This window comes from Egretta garzetta, unplaced genomic scaffold (assembly GCF_000687185.1).
Source record: "Egretta garzetta isolate BGI_Z169 unplaced genomic scaffold, ASM68718v1 scaffold997, whole genome shotgun sequence".
Classification (NCBI taxonomy): Eukaryota; Metazoa; Chordata; class Aves; order Pelecaniformes; family Ardeidae; genus Egretta; species Egretta garzetta.
The window spans coordinates 38,633-53,637 of record NW_009260336.1 but is presented as its reverse complement, the minus strand read 5'-3'; the positions used below and the strand labels follow the sequence as shown (position 1 = coordinate 53,637).

General features: G+C 50.6%; 2 protein-coding genes and 1 long non-coding RNA gene across 3 annotated transcripts in view; 2 read left to right on the top strand and 1 right to left on the bottom strand.

Annotated features, from left to right (window-relative positions):
• FTH1 (ferritin heavy chain 1) overlaps positions 1-3,991 on the top strand; it is a 13,933-nt gene extending 9,942 nt beyond the window's left edge. The window contains exons 2-4 of the mRNA XM_035898004.1: positions 1,382-1,528; positions 2,520-2,645; positions 3,652-3,991. Coding sequence (XP_035753897.1) covers positions 1,382-1,528; positions 2,520-2,645; positions 3,652-3,816 — 438 coding nt within the window. The 3' untranslated portion in view covers positions 3,817-3,991. The remainder of the gene's footprint in view (positions 1-1,381; positions 1,529-2,519; positions 2,646-3,651) is intronic.
• Positions 3,992-5,410: 1,419 nt separating this feature from the next.
• On the bottom strand, positions 5,411-14,712 carry BEST1 (bestrophin 1). Its single transcript, XM_009642593.2, has 9 exons — positions 14,391-14,712; positions 13,372-13,466; positions 12,732-12,965; positions 11,547-11,701; positions 10,363-10,440; positions 8,659-8,811; positions 8,075-8,155; positions 7,061-7,212; positions 5,411-6,693 (listed from the first exon to the last, which is right to left on the bottom strand). The coding sequence occupies exons 1-9, from the start codon at positions 14,540-14,542 to the stop codon at positions 5,499-5,501; spliced, it is 2,295 nt and encodes a 764-aa protein (XP_009640888.1). The 5' UTR covers positions 14,543-14,712; the 3' UTR covers positions 5,411-5,498.
• Positions 11,086-15,005, top strand: part of LOC118452680 — a 7,918-nt gene continuing 3,998 nt past the window's right edge. The window contains exons 1-2 of the long non-coding RNA XR_004842488.1: positions 11,086-11,223; positions 12,881-12,971. This is a non-coding gene — a long non-coding RNA (uncharacterized LOC118452680). The remainder of the gene's footprint in view (positions 11,224-12,880; positions 12,972-15,005) is intronic.

The following is a 15,005-nucleotide window of genomic DNA, read 5'->3' as shown; positions in this document are numbered from 1 at the left end:
TTGTTTTCTGTAGGTGAGACCTTTATCTCGGCGGTGAACTTGAGTTACACGTTAACCGCTCTGTTCGTCGCCCTTGGCGGACTCGTTATCAGCACAGCTCAGCAGCTTCCAAGTGGCTCTGCCCTTGGGGCTGGGCTGGGTAGCAGGAGTTGAGTAACCAAGCCATTGGCACCTTTCCCACAGGCATTCTTGTCTCTGAGGCAAGGTTTTTTTTGTTTTGTTTTTTTTTGCTCCCATAGCTTCCAAAGCGAATCGGTAGGAATCCAGGGTTTCCTTGGCGCTGCTGTGCTTACGTGCCTCGCTTGGCATGAGACTCCCATTTTAGCCGTAGATGAGACGAGTAACTTTGGTCCAAACAGCAGCTCTGACCTCTGCGCAGCAGTGTTGGTGCTTTAGACGTCCGGGTAACTTGAGACTTTCTATGGCACCGTAGTGTGTAGTGGCACATAGATGTAGAACTTTACAGCTTGCTTCTGCGTTACTACGAAGGTCTGAACCTCAGCTCCAGGCTAAATGTAATTTTGTTGGTGGATAATAGTGGTACACAAGCACCAGTGTCTTGCTGTGAACCTCCAAGTTGGTGGTTTTAAACCACAGCAGAGAATTCTGTAGTAGTTTGTCTGGTAAATAACTGGCAGTTGATACAAAGCTTTCCATTGACGCCTGCCTAATGGCTCTAACCAAAGAACAAACAAGCTGCGTGATGGCTTCTAACTGTTGTTAGTTTTTCAGCTTTCAAAAAAGATCATCTTGCATTTGCTGTTGAGTGTGTGTTTTAGTTCAACTTATCTTTTGCTTTTTAAATTTGGTACTAATTTTTTTTTTCCAGAAGCAGAAAGTGTACTGCTTAGTCTAATCCCTGTTAAGCCTAGAGAAGCCTGGGAGCTGTATCGCAGGATTACTTAAAGTTCTTGGCCACCTTTAGACTGGTATTGCAAGTCAGAACCTTGACTTGTGAGCACTGTAAACAAACTTGGGCAAACCAAGGGAGCAGGGAATATTTCTCCTTGAAAAAGGCTTTTTAAGTCTGCCGTGTTTAAGGCCTTTGAATGGTGTTCAAATGAACAGGTATCTTTGGGGTTTTTTGTATCTTCAGAATTGAACCACAAATAAACATTTATTTGTATTTCTGGTGTTCATGGTAAGAATACAGGTTAAGAATTAATCCTAGTCAGGAAAATCTAGCTTACCACTGAAGGAAGAGTTTTGTCACGCTGCCTTGCTGTTGTCAATGCTACTCCTAGCCCTAGCTTGGACTGCAGCAAGCTTGCAGTAGGGCTGATAGGAGACAGAACTGAAGTCACGGTATGGACTTGGCTTTGTGCGGCTGCTGGATGGAGTAAGGCGTGGGGTTTTGAGTGTAAGAATTCTTATTTTTCAGTCCTACTATTTTGACCGGGACGATGTGGCTCTGAAAAACTTTGCCAAGTACTTCTTGCATCAGTCCCATGAGGAACGCGAGCATGCTGAGAAACTGATGAAGCTACAGAATCAGAGGGGCGGACGCATCTTCTTGCAGGACATCAAGGTGAGGAGTGGAGCTATGGGCTGTCCTGCCTAATGCAGAACTAGACTTGTGGTTTGTCTCCAGAGGAGGAATTTCCCTGTGGTTCCTCTCCCAGAAGGAGCAGCAGCTGACCGTAGATACGCATACCGCATTGCTGTGATCTGTGCGTGGCAGTCGGCCCAAAAGCTAGACATGTGTAGTAATTTGATAATTTGTGCTGATTGACTGAGTACTGCCTGTGTAAGAAGAAGATGGTGGTTTGCTGGGGGGTGAGAGTGACTAGAACATAACTGGTTCATCTACCTTGGATTTAATGGCAAGAGCCTTCTCTGTTCTCTGCACTGTTCTGTGGAGAACTCTTCACTCGCTTGCTATGGGAATAGGAAATCTGAAGTTTCCAACTGCTTGTTTATGGCTCAGTGCAAGATTTTGTAGCACTGTTTTCTTTTAAGTCACTTTAATTTGATGATTTATAGTGGCAGAAAGTAAGCAAGGTCATAGAGCCAGTTTAATGCAAGACAACTTCATGGGGAAGATGGCAAACAAAGTAAGTGATGGGCACTTGAGTAGAATTCCCTTGCTTACTAGTAAGTCTGAGTGCTTATAAGCACTAGGCTCTCTATACTAGCCAGTTCTGACCTGAAGACTAGACTTGCCTGGACTGGTGTCTCGACTGCTTCATTTCTGAGTTTGGGCTTATTACCTACTTACATAGGCAGATATTTAAGCCATTGGGTTCTAACGGGAGGGGGAAGACAGTAGCTCTGTTAGCTGTCGTGCCTACAAGAGCTCAGAGAATATAACATGAGGAGAACGTAGGGAATGGGGACAGGTCTGGGGCTTGGAGCATGCATTCAGTTCTGTTCAGTGTGTACTGTGTCCCCACCAAATTTTTGAAGATGGCTAAATGCCTGAACTTGCAGGCTTTGAGACTGATCTAAAAAGACTGCTCTGCTCCCTAGTGGTCTGTGGGTGCTTACAGAGAACATGGTTGTGTGCTTTCCCCTTCTAGAAGCCAGATCGTGATGACTGGGAGAATGGACTGACTGCAATGGAGTGTGCCCTGCACCTGGAGAAGAATGTGAACCAGTCACTGTTAGAACTGCACAAATTGGCAACGGAAAAGAATGACCCACACGTAAGTAGATGCTGAAGCTGAGATCTGCAGCTGTGGAATGAGGGGGCTTCTGTGTGTCTAACTGTGTGGGTTTGGGGGTGACTTGTGTGTCCCTGACAATACTAAAGGTGAAAAAAGGGGTGTGAACTAGTGGTGCAGCCTTTCCAAAGGGAATGGCCCAGGTGCCAGCCTGTACCTTAGCTGTTTAGTGGGGTTATTGCCATCTTTTTTTTCCAGGAGGACTGGCTGCAGCATTCTAGGGTGGCTGAGGCCTCCCTTACAGAACAGCGGGTGCATTGCTTTGTTCAAAACCTTCTGTTGCTCTTGGGAACAGAGCACTCGTGAACAGTGTTTTGAAGAGAAAACATTTATTAAGCTCTATGGAGAAGGCTTGTTTCTGTGGGGGATGAGTTCTTACTTTAAACCAGTGGGTGCCTTTAAGGTTTTTTTTGTCATGAAATTTTGGAGTCGCTTCTTCTGAATGTTAAAAGCCCTGATGTTTCAGAACAGTGTCTGAAAACACAGGTTTCTTCACATGGAAGTTATTGGCAAGGCTGGCTTGAGGCTTCTTAGTATCAGGAAGAGATGAACATGTGTCAAAGTACTCTTGGGAGTGTCCTGCATAAGTTAGAGGGACTTTTTTTAAAAAGAAACAAGGTAGCTGGATCATTCTGCAGGTGTAAATCCTCATGGTCATGAATTCAAGTGCTGTGCACTGGGGACTTCTAAATATGTTCAGAAACTTGCCTGTTGCTTCTTGTAGTGAGGAAGAGGGGGACTTTGAGCTGACATTGGACTGCAGGGCTGGAGCAAGTGTGCCTAGAGAAGTCTGCCTTGCTTTGGTCTTGTTCTGGCATTGCTGAGGCAAAACTAAAGGCTTCTCCCTGTCTGGTATCTTCTGCAGCTTTAAAATTGCCATTCTGCATCTTCTCCTTTCCCTAGAGAGGACTGGTAAAATTTCAGGTGCTGCTTCAGCAGGGTGAGGTGCGTTCAGGCCTACATTTAAACTCTTTTGTCTCCCTTTCAGTTGTGTGACTTCATTGAGACTCACTACCTGGACGAACAGGTGAAATCCATCAAAGAGCTGGGTGACCATGTGACCAACCTGCGGAAGATGGGGGCACCAAAATATGGCATGGCAGAGTACCTCTTTGACAAGCACACCCTAGGGGACAGTGACAATGAGAGCTGAAGTCTTGCCAAGAGCCACTCTGTGGGTTTCAGTGGGACTCCTACTTTATTGTCCAGCCATGCATGCATCTTCAGCTATCTAGATAAACAGTTCTCATACTCTGTACCAAATATCACCCCTCTTTTCTCTTGTGTTTTGTGTATTGCCCTCCATCCAATAAAGTGACTTGGTTCAAGTTGGCTTTTTCTGTTTCTCTCGGGAGCGAGAGGCCTGTACTTGCAAGATTGTGCTCCATAGTTGTGACAGTCATCTTAAGTTGGGCATGGATGAAGGAATATATTAGAGGGATCAGATTTTACCTGGTGCTTTTATAAAAGTGACTTTTCCTATTCAGTGGGATCCACTGCAGGAATTGCTCGGTGACTATAAAGTTGTGTTTTAAGTGCCTTTTTGCTGCCAAAGCTGTTGCTGTCATGAATGTGCAGGGAAAGGCAGGCTTGAGTATCTGGGCTTCCTCAACTGGCCCCTGTGAATTTAGATGAGGCGACTGAAGGGCTAGTGCCTCGCTGGGCATCGTGCCTGTCTTACAAATGGCACTGCGTGTGGAGAAAATGTACTGTGAAACAAGACTTCAGAGACATGTATTGTAACCAGGCTAGACTGATACAGGGGTGCTGCAGGACCTGCCTCAAGGACACTGTATTGGGATTGCAGCGGGTGGTGGTGACATCTGCCTAGGTCTAGTGGCTGTACTTGGAAGGCAGGGCGGGTGGGCGGCTGTTGTGAAGGCCTTGGAAAGGATGTGGGAGGCAGATGAAACTTGTCATGTGCCCCCCTGTGATATGGGAGATTACAGCTGTTTCTGAAGACAAGAAGAAGTAGGAAAACTGTGGTTTCTCTAAATCCCTGTTGTTGCATGGGAACTAAAATGAGGAAATGAAACAGATGGTCCTGGACTTCAGCCTGGTTTTTATTTTCTTAGGGAAGACAGTAAAAACCCATAGCTGTATGGTGCCTGCTACCATCCAGATGATTTCTTCTCTGAGCACTGTCGAATCGGTGGCAGGTGGGATGTGGAACTTCAGAAGGTAGCAATGTGCTGGCCCACCTGTTCCGGTGGATGCTTGCCCTGCCTTTATTCCATTATTTTTCCAGTACTGGAAAACACCAGCTAGCCATGACTCTGAAGCTCTATGGGTCTGCATCAGAAATGGTGTGACTTGCTACAGTCCCTTTCCCCCCTGAGTGTCTTGTCAGTAGTGCAAGTCCTTCCTGAGACTTTACTGGGTCTTGTGACAGATGTTAACATAAAGCTCAGGTTCCAACTCTTGCTGTGATGAGGAGGGGGGAGGTATCCTTACTATGTTCCCCTTCTGGTTTGGGCTATGCCCGCACTCCAGGTTTTTCAGGCTGGTACCTGCTGAGCTATTGCTCTGCTGTTTGGTGCCTGCAACACCTAACACTCTTCTTTGTCCTTTTGCTACGAATGTAGAGGGATTATTTTGTTTGTTTGTTTTGTTATTGTTGCAACACTGAAATTGTGCCTGCTACGGTACCCGAGGCAGTGTGTCATTAGAGCTGGCTTTAGCCTAGGCTGGGTTCTAACTGTGTGTTCCAGCAGTAGGTGGTTTGGTTGCACTGCCCTTCTGTTTGGGTGAGGGCCAGCGTGGCCGGGTGTAAAGACACTGCGATACCACTAATATGGCAGGTATCTCAATGGGACTGTGTCTCTTGGCCTTCCTCTAGCTGTACTGATCTATCTGCTCTTCACATGTGCTTTCACTGGTCTCCATGATCACCTCCATCAGCCCCACGTAGTCCCCTTCGGCTAGAGAGATGCCAGAGTCATTGGGGGATGGACTCTCTGCTCGTCTTGGCTCTTTTGTGGGGGGAGTGTTAGTGCTTCCACTTCCAGTATCTCTTGTGGTCTTGGAAACCTCTGCTGAAAGCTGGTCTGGAGAGCTGGCTGTATCTTCTAAACTTAGGCTGCGAGCATCGGGGCCCATGTTCCCCATGTGGGATCTCTCCAGCACTGGAGATGTTACAGGAGTGAACGAGAAGCAGAGGGAGGCGCTGCCTCCGGGGGTTTTGTTACTGGGGGTGTGAAAGGCACTTGAATGCTCAGAATTGGGAGTGGCTGATGCTGGGTTGTCCAGGGTTAGCCAGGGCGGGTGGGAACCTTTCAAGCTCTTCAGACTCTTGAAGCTACCCTGCTTCTCGTGGTCTGGGGACTCTGCCAAGAAAGGGAACTTTGGGCTGTCTGATGCTGTGGACTGAGCTCCCGGACTTCCTGTGGTGGCAGCTTCTTTTCTACTGTTAGAGTTGCTCTTCTGCTCTACTGTTAAAACCAGTGAGTCAGGACCTTTGCTCCGATCTGTTGGCCAAATAAATGTTTCCTTTGCACCTGAGCCAAGGGAGCTCTGGCTCTTGTACGTATCACTGACTCTGGAAGGGGAGGAGTTGACAATGACGTCCCTAAGAGAAGTCGAGCACGCGGCGATGCTGGAGAGTGCAGGAGGCTTCTTGCGGCCTTGGCGTCTAGAAGGGAAGATCATGGGGATAGAGCTGATCGGTGTCTGTGGAGCACTGTAGAAACCAGGTCTCTCATAAAATGGGGTTGACATGAAGGCGTCAAACTCCCTTAGCTTCCCGTCTTCACTGTCCCACTGCTCCTGTGAGCTGGAGTCTCCCCTTGGCTGATTGATGCTGCAAGGGCTTCCAGACTTGCCCATGTCTTGGTACGTATAATGGGAGAAGGGGGATGTGGGGTCTCCTCGCCTGCGCAGCAGGTTCATCCGGGAAGAGGACCTGGAGAAGCTTGGTGACTGGACACCGAGGAGGCGGCCCAGGTGTCCCAGTAATGGTGTGGAGTGGTTTGCCTCCTCATTCTCTTTAATTTGCTCCAGGGGCTGGAACTCCATCTCTTCTTTCTGCATGCTGGGGAAAGGCAAAACGGGCTGTTACACAGCCCCGGAAGAAGGTGGTTTCTGGTGGAGAGGCTTGGCAGCGCAGGGAATGCTGCTGCCAGTGGCAAGCCTCTCTCTTCCTGTATTAGATTGTGTTAGACCCTCCACAATAGGGATGCTCATAGTAGAGGGGAGGGGGACAGGAGGTTGGAGGCATCCTTTTCCATGGAGGATGTTGGCTATCATCTTTGCCTGAGGCTAAAAGTATCGTAGAGCAAGATTTCACAAATGAAGAGAGATTTTACTGCTCGCTCTTACTCTTCAAGTATAATATCCTCCACGAGACCTGATCCAAGGTGTAACTGTGGCCTGTTCTGACACCCTGTGGCCGCACTCACCTGATGTCAAAAGTTGAGCCAAGGAATGATGGGCGCTTGTACTCGGCAGTGGCTGCGGTGTAGGGTGGCTGGGGATCAGGCTCGTTCCAGTATAGGTCCTTTTCCAGAATGGGTAAATCCTGATGCATCTCGTCCACTGCCATAAGGGAGACCTGTGGGGGACAGCAGAAATGTCATACGGGGTGAGCAGCGTTACGTGTGCCTGCTATCGGTGGACAAAGGAATGCAGGAGGAAGCAATGCAGCACAGAAGCGAGGCAAGTGGCTGGGTTTGCTGTGTGGTTTCCTGTCACTTGGGTTGTTTCTCATATGGAGAGACTTGATTAATTGGAAGGTGAGTGATGCTGAAGGAGACAGGAAAACAATATGCTCACTAGGGGAGAAGGGCTTGGGTTGGGAATGGCTGAAGGTGGAGAGTTACTGCATGGAAGAAAGCAGAGGCGGCGGTTTTAGATAAAGATACAGGGTGGAGAAGCTAGGGAGAGGCAGGAATGATGTGGTATTGAAAGGTAGTGATGGTGTGAAACGGAACAGCCTGGATCCATCGTGTGTGACAGAGCGTGGACTCAGGCTGCAGTCGGTCTCTGTGCACAAAGATAGGCCAAAAGCCCCGTCTTCCCTGGTGTGTGTGTGTGTGGGTCTTCTGGCACAGGTCTTGCCCCACGTTCTTCCTGGAGCCTGGGATGTCTCCCTGGCTGCGGAGAGGGAACGCTGAGCTGACCCCCTTCACCTGTGTATTTGTTGGGAAGCCTTATGTTCTCCTCCTGCTCTCCTAGCCATCTCCCTCTGGACATCCTGGGCCTCTTCTTAACATGCAGCCACCGACACCTCAGGAAAGTGCAAGGGTAACGGGCTGCCTCTCCGCCCTATTGCAGGCGTTGGAGGCGGGCGGCAGAGGTATTGCAGGAGAACTTTGTGACTGCACTGATGGGGCTTGCTAAACCCTCAGGCGCAGTCCTGCCTCAGTGTTCCTCTGCAGGTCAGGCTCATCTGGAGGATCCTGCCCTCACTTTACCTGCAAATTCCTGTCGATGAGCCAGTTGGTTTCAAAGTCATCGTCGTCCTCCCCAAAAGGGTTGATGAGTTGCTCGGCCACCTGCATGTGGAGAGCACATAGCAAAGGTCATCATGGTCATACCCACCCCTTTCCCTGCAGGGAGAAGGCCTGTGGGGCAGAGTCAAGCGTGATGTTCCTTGAATTCAGAGCAATGCTGTTCCTCCCAAAAAGGGGTGCGTTAAAATGGAGGCTTGCCAGTGGCCAGGAGACATTGCTACACACAGATAACTGTCCCTGGCTCACATAGCCTTCCTGCAACTGCAGGCCAGCACTGCAGGTAAAGTGTAGCCTACTGCCTCTCTTTCTCCCCAAACTAGTCAGGACCAAAGCCTAGGAAACACAGAGCTGATCTCCAGGGTGAGACACTCAGAAATGGAGAAAGTCTTGGCAATACCCTCTGCCCCTGCTGGCTTCCCATTTGTCTGCCAGCCCACGGCATTGTTGCCCATGGACCAGAGAACATGGCTGGGTCCCTGGTGGGCACACACTGGGGAAAAAACCCTCGGCTCAGTCCAGCTCCAGACATATTTTCTTGGGCTTACCTTTAACCAGCCAGCATAGAAGAAGAACTGCAAAAATGTAAAGACAGGCACAAAGAGATCTAGTTCATGGCCAGGATATGCTTTTTCTGGATCCAGGAACTGCCGCCCGATCAGACAGGCCAGGAAGAAGCTGTAAACAGCCACGGTCACCACCTAGGAAAGATGACAGGGGACACACCAGAGGAGCTTGAGTTCCCAGCTTGCTTTCCCAGCATTTCTCTTCAGCTCCACCCCACACAACTCCAAAGAGCGGCAAGCTGCTGCAGAGCTGCTGGCTCTGTAGCCTTTTTGCAAGCCTTGGATTCAGTTAGGACAGGTTTGTCCTCTGCTTTTTACAGGAAGATGCATTTCCACTGCAGAAAGCTTTAAATATGCTCTCTGCCCCTTTAGCTGTTGCATACGCTATATTTCATTCCATACTGTCCCTGGAATGACATCTGTGTAGGTGTCGCAGAAAGGCAGGGGTAGAAGAAAGCACGTAACGTCCCGGGTGGGAAGAGCTTAAACAATTGACACGTGGCTGCATGGTTGTTCTGCTGCTGAGTGAGGGGTGCTGTGAGCTCTTTCGATTCTTGCCCTTGCCTCCCCTGAAAGCTGTCTCGAGTCCCTCGTGGCTCAGTCCAGGCTGGCAGGCAGCTTCCAGGTCAGGGAGGGGGAACCCTGGCAGTGCTGTCAGCTCTGAACTAGCTCCTTCCATCCTGGTCCTCATGTTGGGCCTTTTCTATATTTGCCTGCTTGCTTGCCCAGATTTCAGGCTACAGTGAGCTTTGTGCTTTTCTCCGTAATCACGGGACTGGAAACTTCCCCTTTTCAAATTAAAAGCAGCCGAGTGAGACTCTTGCGTGGTCTTTTGACGCAACAAGCAAGGGGGTTCGAAACAACCCAGCATCACAAGACCCTTGAGCCAGCCACGCAGTTCCTCGCAGCGAACAGCGCAGGGCTGTTCCATGATGAGCAGGATAGAGAGCGCCTGAGATGCCAGACTTTGTATTGTGGGTGGGCACCTATAGAAAAACGGGTCGTGTACTGCGGAGTGGGCAAAGACATGCTATGGTATTGCTTTTGCTCCTAGGGTGCAGGCCACCGGTCTGTGCAGGAATAGTTTCCTGCCGTGCTCCCCATTAACCTTCAGCGCTGCAGTTCCCGTTTCGCGGCAAGAGTGCGTTGGTGTTATCTGAGCAGCTGGATCGTATGAGGCACGGGAGCAGGTCGGTGCCGAAGCATCTGTCCGGGTTTGCATCGGGAGAGCTATTAACCAGCTGAGTACACGCACGCAGCTCGCTCTCCCGCGCGCGGCACACCTCCCGCGGAGCTGCCCTGCCTGCTGGAGCGGCTTGGCGGGCAGGCAGATCTCAGCTCTGCTGAGTAGGAAAAAACCGTTCCAGGGACGTGCTCCCTGCAGGGAGTGGATCCACGTGTTGTCTGTGTACCCGCGTGGCACGCGTCGTGGTTAGTTCTCCCCGGCCGGTGCGTGTTTCTGTAGAGGTGGCTGTGTCTGAGCTACAGAATTAAGGCTGGGCTGGGTGTGTGCTGCTGGGCTACGTCCACGGGAGCGCTGACGTGTGTAGGTGGGGACGAGGGGCCCAAGCGTATCTCGCGTCAGCACGGTCTGTGTGTGTGTCAGGTAAATGGGGGTGCCCCTTGGAGCATGGGGTAGCGTACACAGGCAGGCTGGAGCAATAGACGTGGGGGATCCCTTCTCACCTGAGTGTAGACCAGGGGGATGCTGATCCAGTCGTACCCATAGAGTCGCCCGCACTGGCTGCGCAAGGTGTTGAGCTCCTGCAGTGGGGAAAAGGAACGGCCCGTCAGCATAACATTGCATTTCCTTGCTGGGGACGCTGAGCTTCGCTGGCCCCATTGCTCTTTGTTGCTCCAGCCCATTCCCTCCCGCTCATGCCTCCTCTGCAAGGGGGGGGCTCAGCCAGGACTCCTGCTCCCTTGGTGCCCAGCCTCACCCCAGCAGACCACCAGCAGGGTCTCATGCTTGCCCTGGAGGAATTCCTTGCTGCCTGGGTGTCTCCATCTGAGCCCAAGATCCCTTCCTAGCTCATTTCATAGCAGTTTATCTCCTCGCAAAATGAGCAGCTAACAGGTTAGGCAAAGAATGTCTCAGGAGCATCCATCTCTTTTTCCTGACTACATAGTGAGTCTAGATAAATACCCCAGAGGGACATCTCTCTCTGGGCAGATGAATCTCACTCCAGGCAACAGAAATAATAATGATTTTCTCTGCACATGAATACCAGGAAGGATGAGCTGCTCTGGATGTTTTTTCTCTGCAGCTGGGCAGGGATCATTGCCAGGTCTTGCCTGTGGAGCATGGTCTGCTTCCCAGGACTCTCTAAGAGTTTTCAATAGTGAAGTTTTCTACAGACACCTTGGTTGTTGGGGATGCTTTTGACCTCTCCTGGTCTCTTCCAGGTACATGTTTCCTTGTGGCTTTCCATCTGTATCCTAGAGACCTCCACTGGCCACTGTGGTTGGCTGCTTGGGAGTGTGTGAAGGCTGGAGGAAGGCTGATCAAGGACCTGCTGCATGGGTGTCTCCTGTTACTATGTGCAGGTGTGAGTCCCGTGGTTCCTCCCGGTCCCACATTTGAGAAAGATGTCACTCTCCCCTTGCCTCTACTGTACGTGGCATTGCTACCATGTCAGCAGGCCATGAAGAGCTCTGCTCTGTCACAAGCCAGAGAGTGGCGGTGGAGGCGTTCCCCATCAAAGCGAATGTCATATCCTATACCCAGGGACAGGCTTGGCTCACTGTCCAGCCTCACCTTTCCTATTCCTGCCTGACCTCTGGAAATCCCTGTAGTTCCCGCAGAGGAAATCCCTGTAGTTCCCCCCAGAGGGGATCTCAAACAGTTGCCTATTGCCTCTGACACTCACATTCAGGATGCCTTGGAGCAGCACACTGTCCCGGATCCTCCCCTCATTCCTTGCCTTCACAGCCAGATTGGAGAACCACACACAGGGGATCCAAAACTTGTTGTGGGGGGAACTCAAGCTCTCAAACTTCTTGTGCTCTTCTGGTGTCATGAGGCCTAGGTGGAAAAGAGTAGGTGGGAGAGGGATGGCCATAGAGGGCAGAAAGACATTGATCTGGTCTAAAATGAAAATATCTAAACCTCAGGTGGTTACCTTAGCTCTCCTTAAAAAAATCACAGGAAAGACTCAGGCACTCAGCCTTAAGAAGACACCCAGGAGGGCAAGCCTTCATGTTAAAACATTGAGTTACACAAGTGTGAGAGGCAGGCTTTAACTCATTTCCCTTGAGATGTTTGCAGCATATCTGATCAGATCACAGCCAGCAGCGAGATAAAGTACTGCTGAGGGTGCCAGTTGCCTGGTGCACTTAGACATCTGTTGAGAATGGGATAACTTGTGTTCTAGGAGTGCCTGCTTCTGGGTTGCAAAGGGAACCCAGTTGACTTGGGCAGGTGCAGACGTTTCCCTTTGGGCAGAGTGGGAAATGTTGTACCTTGAGGAGCATCTTCAGAGAGGTTTCGGGGAGCCTAGCGGTTAAGGTCGGAGGCCTGAGGCTCCAATTCCTACCTGCCTGGTGGAAAACTGTTGCCCTGAGGAAGGGCAAACGTACCACTTGGCAGGGGTCTGCTCGTGCTCTGTGCCCAGGGTCATTCACTACAGAGCGCTCTGCTCTTCCCACGCAGGCTTTCAGTGCAGGGCAGTGCACTTTCAGTGCAGGTAACACCACAGTTACCCTAATCTGATCAGCCAGGGCTGCGCTGTGACCTGCAGCTTATCTGAATTCACAAACCTGATCTCGACATTCTCCTTAACGTAAAAAAATTGGGCAGAGACCCTTCATCTTTCAAACAAGCCCTCCAGCCACTAGCAGGAACAAGCATGCTGTGCAATATGAGAATATAAACAGTTGATTACTTCAGAAGAGCAGAGCTAGGGCATGAGCAGATGCTCAGCACCCGCTGCAGACATCAGCTGAGCACGCTGCAGCACTGTCCCGTCTCCAGCCTGGAGGTCGTGTGGCCCTTTCCAAAGCTCTTTGCCCCAAGCACAGCAGCAAGCTGTGCAGAAGGCAGTACCAGTACTGACCTGCCCTCACGACATGCTCCATGCTGGGGAAGCGCTTGTAGACAGCAGTGCTGACCGAGCGCAAGATCAGCACGCTGCACAGGTTGCTGTAGCGCATGAGGGTGCGACGCAGGAGCCGCCCGTACTCATCCTCCCCATCCACGTTGCAGGAGACCAAGTTCATGATGCGGTCAGGCCACGGGATGCTCTCGTACTGAGCCCACCAGCGGGACACCACCAGAGCCACGTAGAAACCTAGAGGTGAGCTGAGCAAATTAGCCATCCTAAAGGAGCAGGAGATGTAAATGCCCGTGTGTAGGAAGGCTGCTACTGCTCATACAAGGATGGGTGCAGGCGTGCCTGGAGGGCAAGTCAGATCTCCATGCTAAAGTTAGAGTCTGGGTTTCACGGTTTATTTGGTGCCTGCTCTCCTGGCAGAACCCCGAAGGTGCTAGTACATCTGGCCAGTGCAAGCTGCATGCTGGGGGCATACCTCACAGCTGCAACACGGAACGATGTATTCTGCTTGAGGAGTTAAGGCAAAGATAGAGGGAGGGGTCTGCTCAGCGAATCTTGCCTGCCTGCAGAGCTATATCAAACCAGGGAGAAGAAATGCTGTCCCTTTTTCCCTCCCTGTGTGTTCCCAGACAGAGCTCCTTACCCAGCACAAAGGACACGGGGATTAGCTCAGCGTAGCTGTTGCAGTAGAGTGCCAGCTTCTCAAACATCAGCCTTTGGCTCTCACTCAGGATCAGCCTAAAAGGGAGAAACAGAGGCATCAGTCTCAAAGAAGAGTCTGTGCCTTGTTGGGCCTGCTGGGATAGGGGTCCAGCAAGGGAAATCAAGGATGGGTAGTCACGACACGGCCATATCGTGAGGCTGGGGATGATGTGAGTGAACAGGCCTCGCAAACCTGGGACGTCAGCCCACGTCCCCAAAATACCCTGCTGAGCAGTCCAAAGGAGCCAGAAGCAGTCACTGGCAGTGCGTGGAAGATGACGCAGTCTGATGTCAGGGACCACCCCTATTTTTCTCGCTCAGGAGAGCGCTGTGTGGTATCAAGGGTTTGCCACAGAGCTTGGATGTGCACCACTTAATATCCTGCAAGATGTCAGTCCGAGCTCTGCTCTTACGTGAGTTCCTGCCTCTTTTTTAGAGCTGCTTTACTGCCTCCATGCTGCATTTGTGATTGAACCAGCTAGGGGAACTCCCTGTCTTTCCTCACCAAAACCAGACCAGCCACAGAGTACAGTTCCCTTATCAAAGATCTGTGGTCCCAGAGCTGATGTCTGCTCTCAAAAATGTACCCAAGGTATCCGCCTGTTGTGTAACAGGGGAAACTCTCTCCCAAAGCTCCCCACTGTGGGACATCTCCAGTTCAGCCTTGGTCTCCACCGGTCTACGCATTATTCTTCTGTAGGTAATCATCAAAATGCAACTCTTCATGCCAGGGGAGAGAAACGGTATTACTTCCCAGGACAGAAATAGCAGATTTGTCAGCTCTAAGCCATATTGGAGCAGTGAGGAAGGATCTTTCCTTTCCTCCTGTGAACAGAGGCTGGGCTAGCCAGCTCTTCTTTACCAGGATCACTGTCCCAATCCTGTGTTGCTCAGCTGTGCTGCTCCAGGACAGGCTGGGAGTGAGGGGCTGTGTTAGCGTCAGGTTGTAAGGATGTTTACCTGTAGACAAGACTGATGGTGAAGTAGAGAGAGATGAAAATAAGGAACTCGGAGTAGAGAAGTTTGTAGATACTTCCTTTCCATTGGAGCAGGAGCTGGGAGAAGGTGCCTAGGCGGGCGTCAGCCACACGGTTGGTGTATGTCACTGTCATCACAGATCCTAGTGGAGACACAAAATGAGACACAAAACGATGTTGAAGCTGCCAGCAAGCTTGTACCGAGGGAGGAGACAGGGACACCACAAGTGTCCCAGCAAGTAAGCGAGATGGAAGGAAGGAAGACAGAAAGAGAGAGAAAGAATGAGTTGAGATTGAAAGACAGGTAAGGTGAAGTTATCGACAAAGAACCAGGAGGAAATTTATGGTAGGCAATTAACTTGATGAGCTTGCCATCTTTTTCCTGTCTTGGAGCTGCATGTGAGCTAGATACAACGATAGAGAATATACTTTCTGGTGGAGCCCTTGGTTTCTAGTGTTTGATTGTCAGTATTCAAGTGGGGCTTGTTGGCTGGAGTGGACAGACCACATGTGCCAGCCCCTCCCGCAGAACAGTTGTTTAATTCTCAGGGTCACAAACTCCAAAGTTGCTTACGCTCTGCCCTCCCCCCCCCCCCCC

Bases quoted from the DNA above. Each gene is read 5' to 3' on its own strand.
- BEST1 (XM_009642593.2), bottom strand. From the start codon at position 14,542: ATGACAGTGACATACACCAACCGTGTGGCTGACGCCCGCCTAGGCACC. The intron at 13,467-14,390 runs GTAAACATCCTT...TCTCCCTTTTAG, and splicing joins ACCATCAGTCTTGTCTACAG to GCTGATCCTGAGTGAGAGCC. The intron at 6,694-7,060 runs GTGAGTGCGGCC...GCCTTTCCCCAG, and splicing joins GGCTCAACTTTTGACATCAG to CATGCAGAAAGAAGAGATGG.